The sequence below is a fragment of the Leptonychotes weddellii genome, chromosome 5 (assembly GCF_054177405.1).
Source record: "Leptonychotes weddellii isolate Sample4059 chromosome 5, ASM5417740v2, whole genome shotgun sequence".
Taxonomy (NCBI): Eukaryota; Metazoa; Chordata; class Mammalia; order Carnivora; family Phocidae; genus Leptonychotes; species Leptonychotes weddellii.
In genome coordinates, this window is record NC_138373.1 from 159,771,824 (window position 1) to 159,781,493 (window position 9,670).

Sequence of the window (9,670 nt, forward strand, 5' to 3'; positions counted from 1 at the left end):
CCAGCCTGGCAGAGAGCAGCTACCAAGACACTGTGAGCTAAATCCAAATTCTGGAGGGTACCCAACGCAGGAAGATGCAGGAATTCCAAACGGAGTGGAGGTACCTCGCTGAAGCCCTGGAGAGGCCATGTCAGAGTCGGGCTCCTCTAACCCTAGGATAAAGGCTTCTCTAGAAGTGCCCTAGCAAAGCGGAAGGACGACCCTTGAGAAGACCAAGCTGAGCCACACCTTCTTTAACTGAGTGCAAGGATAAAATCCAAAACTCCTTAAAGGAAGACAACACAATCCTGATCCTCAACAATGCAGAATCCACAATGTCGATTATTAAAAAAATTATTAGAAAAGTAGGAAAATGAGAGCCATACTTAAGGCAGATGTTACAAGAAATAGATCCAAAAAAGAAATAGGTATTGGAATTGGCATACGAGAAATTCAGAACAGTTGTTATAAATATGTTTAAGATGTAAAGAAAAAGACATAATGGTCAAGCAGACAGGAAATCTCTACAGAGCATGGAAACTATATTTAAAAAATGCAAATGGAAATTCTAGGACTGAAAAATACAATATCTAAAATGAAAAATTTGGGGCTCCTGGGTGGCTCAGTTGGTTAAGCGACTGCCTTCGGCTCAGGTCATGATCCTGGAGTCCCGGGATCGAGTCCCGCATCGGGCTCCCTGCTCGGCGGGGAGTCTGCTTCTCCCTCTGACCCTAACCCCTCTCATGTGCTCTCTCTCATTCTCTCTCTCTCAAATAAATAAAATCTTTAAAAAATAAAAAAATAAAATAAAATGAAAAATTCATTAGATAGGCTTAAGAAGATATTAAACATAATAAAAGAGCAGTGAACTTAAAGGTAGGATCGTAGAAATCATCCAAGATGAATTGCAAAGAAGAAACAAATATGCCTCAGGGACCAATGGGACAATCAAGTCCCAGAGGAAATGAGGGAGAGAGATTGTGCAGAAAAAACTTTTTAAAGAAATTATGGCCTATGGGGCGCCTGGGTGGCTCCGTTGTTAAGCGTCTGCCTTCGGCTCAGGTCATGATCCCAGGATCCTGGGATCGAGCCCCGCATCAGGCCCCCTGTTCGGCGGGAAGCCTGCTTCTCCCACTCCCACTCGCCCTGCTTGTGTTCCCTCTCTCGCTGTGTCCCTCTCTGTCAAATAAAGTCTTTAAAAACAAAAGCTTAAAAAAAAAAAAAAAAAAGCTTAAAAAATTATGGCCTAAATTGCATTAAATTTGATGAAAACTATCATCCCATAAATCTAAGAAGCTGAAAAAGCTCTAAGGAGGAACAAAAAAAACCTACGTAAGGGGCGCCTAGCTGGCTCAGTTGGAAGAGTTTGCAACTCTTGATCTTGGGGGTCATGAGTTCAAGCCCTATGCTGGGTGTAGAGATTACTTAAATAAACTTTAAAACCCCACATGATGGTCAAATTGCTGAAACCGAAGGTGAATAGAGAATCTTAAAGGTAGAGAAAGAAAGGGCGACATTACATGGAGTTTACAAAGATAAGGAAAAGCACCAACTTTTAATCAGAAATAATGCAGGCGTCTGGGTGGCTCGGTTGGGTGTCTGCCTTCAGCTCAGGTCGTGATTGCAGGGTCCCAGGATCGAGCCCTGCATCAGGCTCCCAGCTCAGCAGGAAGCCTGCCTCTCCCTCTGACCCTCTCCCCTCTTATGCTCTCTCTCTCTCAAATACATAATTAAAATCTTTAAAAAAGAGAAACAATGCATGCCAGAAAACCATGCAATGACATCTTTAAACTGCTGAGTGTAAAAAGCTGTCAACCTAGAATTCTATATCCACAGAAAACACCCTTTATTTTTTTTAAACACTTTGACAGAGAGAGCGAGAGAGCACAGGCAGGGGGAGCAGCAGAGGGAGAGGGAGAAGCAGACTCCCTGCTGAGCAGGGAGCCCGACCCGGGGCTCAATCCCAGACACTGGGATCCTGACCTGAGCTAAAGGCAGATGCTTTACTGACTGAGCCACCCAGGTGCCCAGAAAACACCCTTTAAAAAATAAAGGCACTGGGGCGCCTGCGCTCAATGCAGTCTGTTGAGCGTCTGCCTCGTGGTTTTGGCTCAGGTCATGATCTCAGGGTCATGGGACGGAGCCCCGTGTCGGATTCTGTGCTCAGTGTGGAGTTTGCTTCAGATTCTCTCTCCCCCTCTGCCCTTCCCCTGCTTGCACTCTCTCGCTCTCTAATAAATAAATCTTAAAAAAAATTAAAAACGAAGACACGGGAGACCTGGCTGGAGAAGTCAGTGGAGTGTGCGACTCTTGATTTTGGGGTTGTGCGTCGAGCCCAGCGTTGGGTGTACAGATTACTTAAATAAATAAAACTAAAAATAAAAGGGCACAACAGGCCCAGCCAGAAGCCACTGTGTTTTCAGGGCCCTCGGGGGGGACTGGACACAAAGCCGCAGCAAACCGCGGCTGCCACAGGTCTGTCTGCAGTTCCGCGATGTCTCCCTTGGCCAGAAACGCACGAAGCTGTCTCGGAGATCAAAGCACCGAGCAAACAACGGCAAGGCAGAGCCCCCCGACGTGGACGCCTAATTCCCCGGCGAGTACGGCCACGTCGGAGCACAGCCACCGTCCATGTTGCTGTGCGGCGTGGACGGCACGGAACCCGCCCCTGGGGCAGAGTCACGCCACGGGAAGGGGGCGGCCGGCCACCGTCCCGGCTGGTGGAACCCTGAGGTGTTTCCAAACCAACTCCTCAGTGATGCCAAGTAAAAGCACTGAGCACCTGGGAAAACACAGCACGGTGGAAAAAATGAAGTATGCCGGAAACCTCCAAAATAAGTAAAGGCACCACAAAGACATTTTTGGGTGAATAAAAGCCGAGGGAATCCGTCACTGGCCGACTTGCATCACGAGAAACGCTGAAAGTTCTTCAGGCTGAAGAGAAAGGGAGGAGTGAGGATCACTAGAAACAGCAAGCAGAGGAGGCTTCCTCCTCGTTTTCTAAAGTCTTCCAAACAAAGCTGACTGTTTAAAACACACAGTCCGTGCTGCGTGCTTCCGTCACGTGTAGAATACGTGAGGTGAGCGGGCGGGCGCTGACGCGTGACCGCCGTCCCTGGCAACCGCTGAGACGAGCACGAGGATGTGCATGCAGCTCAAGAGGTAAATGCAGCAGAATGCTCAATTGTTAGAAAGGAAAAACAGAAAAGGAGGAAAGGAGCAAAAACTAAATACGACAAACAGTCAACAAACAGCAAGAGGCTAGACTTCAGGGGTGAAGCGTGCGACTCCTCATCTCGGGGTCGTGAGTTCAAGCGCCACGGTGGGCGTGCAGATTGCTTAAAAAAAAAAAAAAAGCTGGACTCCAACCCAACCATGTCAATAACTAAGTGTGAAGGTACTAAAAACTCCAATGAAAGAAACCGTCAGATTGGGTAAAACCAACCACATGCTGAGTGCGAGAAACTCAGCTTCAACAAAGACGCAGACCAGTCAGAATGACAAGGCCCCACGATGACACGACGCTGTGAGGAAGCTGAGCGGCACAATTCACGTCATGAGAATCACCAGAGACAAAGAGGGTCTCCTCTGCCCTCTCGGCTTGTGGGTCACCCGTGTCCCCCCAACCCCTGGGCAACGGCTGCCTTTAGGCCAGGCCCAGCACTGCGCTGTCGACAGACATTAACTCTGTTTACACCTCCCCACCTCCCCGAGGGCCCAGCATCAGCACCCTCTTCCCCCAGAATGAAACAAGCTCCCAAGTGCGTAGATATCCCCCAAAAGCCAGACGGCCGGGGGCTGGGAGGGGAACGCAGACCCCCGGTGTTCCGGAGCCGAGGCCCGTGCGGGACTCTCGGGCGCTGCCCTGCCCTCCTCTAGGCCAGCTCTCTGCCCTGGCAGATCCTGACTCCTGGGGCTGAACACCCGTGTCCCCCGAGAACGGCAACTCCCAGCTCTCAGGCCCACAGGCCCACCTCCCTCTGACGGAGGCACAGGGCAGGCTGGACCCAGGGCCACCAGGGGCCCGGGGGCGGCTGACAGCCAGGGGCACCTGGGAAGCAGGTGCGGCGGTCTGGGAGAGGACAGGAACAGTCCCTGGGAAAACCCTGTCTTCTCCGAGGGCCGACCGTACACGTGCCCAGAACAGAGAAGCCACTTCGTGGGACCCAGGGGTCCAGGCCAGCAGCCTTTGGTCATCACTGTCTGCACACACGACGCGGTGCGGGGCAGGGCCAGCCACCCCAGGCTGGCAGGCACCTCACAGGGTGGGGAGAGGCGCCTCAGTGCTCACCTCCAGCAGGCGTGAGATGGCATCCGGCTGGGCTCGGGGGCGGCTGTCGTAACAGGGCCACACCACCCGGCGCCTGCTCTGGGGCGCACCCCCGTCAGGCCGCTCTTCCTCTGGGGGCTCGGGGGGTCCCTGAGCCAGCTCCCAGTCGTAGGGGGGGCCCTCGGCCAGCGTCTCCTCAGTGTAGAAGTCCCACACCTTCAGGTTGGACACGTTGCTGTAGGGCCGCAGGACCTGGGGGTGGGGGTGGCGTGAGGAGCTGGGCGGGAAGGCGCCCGCCCGCCCCAACCAGGCCCCGGCTCACCTCCGTGTCCTCAGGTGCGTACATGTAGTTGTAGAACACGGGCGTCCTCTTGCTCAGCCGGTCCATGTACTCCCACACGGACCTGCACGCCTGCGCGCCCCTGCGCTCCCCCTTCTCCTCGTACAGTAGCCCTGCAGGGGTAGTGCTAAGCCCCGGCCACCCTCCAGGCCCAGCCCGGGCCAGCCCGCCCTGCCCTGAGGCCCAGCCCTGCCCCGTACCCAGCTCAATGCGCTCATAGTCCGAGTCGAGCAGAAAGGTCCGGAAGCGGCGGGATGCGTGGTGGTAGCCAAGGAACTTGAGGTAGAAGGGGCTGAACTCGAACTCCATGGGGAACTGCAGGTGGACCTGTGTGGGGTGACGGGTCAGGGGCCGGGAATCGGCAGGCACAGCCCCCACCGTGGCCACCTGCTTACCTGGTGCACACAGTCCAGGAACTGCAGGAAGACGGGCGTGAAGCCACTGCCCTGCCCAGCCAGCGTGTGGGCCCCACGGTGACTGAAGCGATGGCCGAAGGAGAGCCACTCCTTCTCCACCAGCAGACGGAAGCCCTCCAGCGTGCGGTAGAAGGGGTCGGACAGCAGCTGAACCAGAGACACCACCTGCCAGCACCGCCCGTCAGCACAGCGCCCGCAGGACCCGGCCCGGGCTGTCCCCGTGGCCCACCACGCACCTGGGTGGTGATGTCCCAGCCGTCCTCCAGGCTCACCAGGACGGAGGAGCCCGAGTCTAGGAGCTCCACCACCAGCACCGACACCTGGAGCAGCTTGTGGATCTGCAGGGATGGGCAGCCCCTCAGCACCTCCCAGGGCCAGTGCCCTTGGACTCCAGCTCCCATGCAGGCTCCCGAGGCCCACACCCCGTCCTTCAGATGTCCTGCCCCACCCCAACAGAGAGCAGGTGGCCCCCGCCTCCCTCCACCACACGGTACTACCATCCAGGTGGGAAGCGTCTACCACCCCCTCCCAGGGCCCAACGCCATCAGACAAGCAAACCAGGACCCCATGTGCCCTTGGCTCTAGGTAAGCAGGCACTCCCACGTCCCCCCGCCCCCGCACGCCTCCTCGGGGCCACCCCTAACCGACTGCAGTGGGGGTGGGGCTAATAGACCTGGATCAGCCACTCTGAGTCCTCCAGTGAGCGCAGAAAGGAGACCGGGCTGGGCTCAGGGAAGAGGCAGCCCGGGACACATGCCTTCAGCAGCTTTTTAAAGCTGGCCTTCACCTGCCGTGCCTCGAACACCTCGATGGGCACCAGCTCCCACTGCTGCAGGGGGTCTGGCCGCACACCCTGAAGAAGGCCAGCCGCGGTGAGACACGCCCAGGCCCTGGGCCACTTCCCCACCGCACCCCCCCCCCGCCGCCTGGCCCTGTGCCCCCACCCCAGTCACCTTGAGCTGGGCTTTGTCCCCAATGATGTAGAGGGCTGCACGCTGGGGCCGCAGAAAGCCTGGGTCAGGGGGGGCCCCGTTAGCCTGGGGCGGGCCCAGCATGTCTCTGCCTGCTAGCCGGGAGCCCACGTCAGCGCCGAGCCCACCACTGCGCCCGCTGGCCCGGACACTGCCCAGTTTACCTGCACAAAGAAAACATGAGCATCTGTCCAGGCCTGGGGCACCACTTAACCTGGTGCTGAGCTCCCCAGGCAAGGCAGGGGAGGCCAACAGGACCCCAGCTGGGCCTGCATCTGCGTTAGTGTCGGAGGGCTGGGTCGGGACTTGGGGCCTCAGGCTGTTAGTGCCCAGGGCTGTGGGCAGGGCTGGGTTATGCTGGTTGTCACGCGGGGCTGTTAGTGCCAGATGTGGGGGGACGTTAGTGCCCACGACTGCTCAATCATACAGGGGTCATCAGTACCGGGGAGGGGGGCCAGCCTGTGTGGACAGTACGGTACCTCGGGGAGCGGTCCATCTGGAGGCCGAGGCCGCCATGGGGTTGGACAGCGTGGTGACCCTGGCTCTGGGGCTGGGCACTGGGGGCACAGCAGAGAAAAGGCTCAGGCCTGACCCCAGGCCCGAGGGTGTGCCCAGCATGGAGGGCCTGTGGTCCAAAGGGACTAGCTATAGGGCTGGGCTCCCACCAAGCCCCTCAGGAGCCCCACAGATAGCGGGGGCAATACCAAGGCCCTCTGAGCCCTCAGGGGCAGGCCAGGGAGCAGAGAGCCAGTGGCAGGTAGAAGAGAGGCAAGAACCCTGGGCTCTCCATCCAGCGCCTCCTCCACAGCCCATCCCCGCACCCTCAGCCCCCGTGGGCACTGCCCAGAGCTGCTCACAGCGCACACCAGCAGGGGGGGCCGTCAGGTACAGCCCAGAGAAGAGGAAGCCTGGAGCCTGGAGCCTGGAGCTCCTGGCCGGGAACCATGGACACGGGCAGGCCTGAGCCCCAGGGGCAGCACTGGCGGAGCAAGGTCACCTGCCTGAGAGGCCCAGGCCCCTAGCTTACAGGCGGGCACAGCCAGGCCTGGAGGCCCAGGGAGCCTGGAGGCCCAGAGAGCCTGGAGGCCCAGAGAGCCTGGAGGCCCAGGGAGCCTGGGGGAGGAAGCTCCCCGGTGCCCTGGCTCAGCTGCCTCTGCAGAGGGCAGCAGGGCACTGTCCCTATCCGCCACAGCAGCGGCTGCAGATAAGCACGACACCAGCCTGCCACGCTGCAGGCAGGACGCACGATCACTCGCAGCAAGGACATGTGTGTCTCAATTAGAACCCACACACGGCGGAGCCCCCAGGTAATGGGGGGGCTTGCTCTGAACTCGGGGGACACGGGGAGGCAGGACCAGGGGGTTCTGGGCACAGCCAAGGACACCCAGGCCACATTAGGGGAAGACACAGGCGCTGGGGACAAAGAATCCTGTGGGGAGGGCGCCGCCTGCAGGCGCTACTCAGAATCTCTCTGCAACGGTGGGACCATAAAACATACTTGATGGACGCTGCTGTTTGGAAAACCAAAAGCCCCTTGAACGAGGAACAAGTGGGGAATGGGTGGATGCCAAGACTGCCCCCCATAAGCGACCACACGGGCACACCGGCCGCCCCTGTATATGAGCCCTGGGACGGAGGCTGGTGCGCAGACAGCAGGGGATGTGCTGTGCAGAGCGACACCAAGCAGGGGCAGAAGCGGCGTGTGGGGCCTCCGCAGACCTCGACAGGGAGGTGAAGGCCCTCGTGTGTGCTGGAGACGCCCCCGCCGCTCCAAGAAGGGGTGGCAGGGCGACTGTGAGGCCCCGCAGAGGGGACAGAGCGGGAAGAATCAGGCAGCATGAGCACACTTCCGCGAGGCTCCACCCACTGGTGGTGCCACTAGCCCCCAAAACTCACCCGTGCACCCCCGTGCACCCCCGCGCACCCAGGACCTAGAGCACCGGCACAGAAAGGTGCAGACGAGCGTGAGAGGAGGGACGGGGGGAATGAGGAAGGCCTGACCAACAAGGGATCCTGGTGTGGTGTCTGCACCAACCAGCACCTGAGGTGCATCTCACAGCCCAGCGACCCCGCGTGTGTCATGTACCGACTCTGAACCAGGTGGGGTACACATCGGTCACGGCACCCACACCTCCCAGGCGGACACCAGGCTGGGGTGGGGGGCAGGCCCAGGCCAGCAAGGGGAGCCTCACAGATCAAGCCCAGACGGAGGCCCCTGGACGCCAGGCCCCAAGCACAGACGGCCAGCATGGGCTGGACAGCAGCTGGAGTCCTAGGTCCAAGGACGAACCCTTGAGGATCTATCAGCCAGACCAAGAGGATGAGGCAGACGGGACCAGGGCGTCCGTGGGGACCCAGGCAGGGGGGAGGGGGACATGGGGGCGATGGGGGCTTGCGGGGGGGGGAGACGACACAGCTGGGGTGAGACAGGGCAAGGAGAGAGGGGTAGCAGAGGACAGGGGTACATGGAGGAGATGGGGTGGGGGGGGAAGAGGGAAGGTCAGGGTCAGGCAGGGGTGATGGGAGACGTGGATGAGATGGGGGGAGGACGGGGTCAGGGAAAAGCAAATGGGGTCAGTTGGGAGGTAAGTGCGATGCAAGAGAAGTGACTGCTGTGGAGCCAGGGCCCTGGAGGACGAGGCCACCCCTGTTCTGATAGCGCCTCCTCCCCCGACTTACAGAATACGGCCCCCACGGTGTCCTCTCCCGCCTGCAAGCCTCTCCAGGAACCCAGCACAAAGACAGCTCACCTCCCCAGAAAGGTCCCCACCTGTCACCAGGAGGTCAGACCAGCCCTCCACAGCGGCCACGTACCCCTCGGACAACAGCACACACGCTCGCATCCCCAAGCCCCTCTGCGGCCGCCCCACGCCAGTGCCCTGACGGTGAGGGGCAGGGCCCACTGATGGCCCCAACCTCCCAGGCCTGGTGCCTTCTCTGCCACCTGCAACACTGAGACCCTGCCACACCGGACAGAAAGCAGGACCGGGTCCTAAGGGCCTGGATCCACGTGGGCGCAGTGGGGCCAGCGGGTGTTGAGAGCGCCTGTGGTGGGGACGGGGACGGGGAGACCAGTACAGACAAGACTGAAGGAGCCAGGACAGATGAACGAACGATGCAGCACAAGCTGTCAGATGGCCTTGACAAAGTGGAGGGACAGGACAAAAGGGCAGCCACCGCGACAGCCGGGGTGGTGGGAAGTGCGGGGACGCGCAGGACAAAGGAGGGATGGGGCCCAGGTGGGGGTTTCAAGGGTCAGCTGTGTCCAGGGACCTGGAGGCAGGCTACAGGCAGGGAAGACGAGGGGGTCAAGGAGCTCGGCCCAGGCAGGAGACAGGACCGATCAGAGGCGGGCTTCAGGATACTTATGTGATCCCACACCCCACACGTTCCACCCCCTCGCTGGTCTGCCTTCCACAAATGCCAGCACGGCCCCCCCGGAAGACCCCCCCGCCTGCAAGCACCCCTCACCGTGGCTGCCCACGTGGGCAGAGGAAAAGCCGCTGAGGGTGTTCCGTCCGGACGCATCCGCGTAGCGGGGCATGGAGCTGACCACCGCCTGCAGGTACTTCTCCTGCTCCAGGCTGCCGGAGTCTGCCTGGGACTGGCCTGGGGGAGGGGAGGGGCTGGAGCCAGGTCGGGGGTAGAGGGGGGCGGCGAGGGTGCGGTGCGGGGTGTAGGCGCACGTGGGGAC

The 9,670-nt window shown here is 59.7% G+C and overlaps 1 protein-coding gene across 6 annotated transcripts in view; it reads right to left on the reverse strand.

Annotated features, from left to right (window-relative positions):
• Nucleotides 1-9,670, reverse strand: part of SBF1 (SET binding factor 1) — a 29,705-nt gene that overhangs the window by 4,022 nt on the left and 16,013 nt on the right. For 4 of the 6 annotated variants that reach the window (XR_014145981.1, XM_081822735.1, XM_081822736.1 and 1 more), the window contains 9 exons: nucleotides 9,448-9,585; nucleotides 6,456-6,533; nucleotides 5,959-6,140; nucleotides 5,679-5,858; nucleotides 5,242-5,343; nucleotides 4,985-5,170; nucleotides 4,790-4,916; nucleotides 4,572-4,702; nucleotides 4,271-4,501 (listed from right to left, as the gene is read on the reverse strand). Coding sequence is in view for 5 of the 6 variants with exons in the window: in XM_081822735.1 (XP_081678861.1) it covers nucleotides 4,271-4,501; nucleotides 4,572-4,702; nucleotides 4,790-4,916; nucleotides 4,985-5,170; nucleotides 5,242-5,343; nucleotides 5,679-5,858; nucleotides 5,959-6,140; nucleotides 6,456-6,533; nucleotides 9,448-9,585 (1,355 nt within the window). In the remaining variant the exon portion in view is untranslated. The remainder of the gene's footprint in view (nucleotides 1-4,270; nucleotides 4,502-4,571; nucleotides 4,703-4,789; nucleotides 4,917-4,984; nucleotides 5,171-5,241; nucleotides 5,344-5,678; nucleotides 5,859-5,958; nucleotides 6,141-6,455; nucleotides 6,534-9,447; nucleotides 9,586-9,670) is intronic. The other 2 variants (XM_081822738.1, XM_081822737.1) reach the window with 1 other exon arrangement.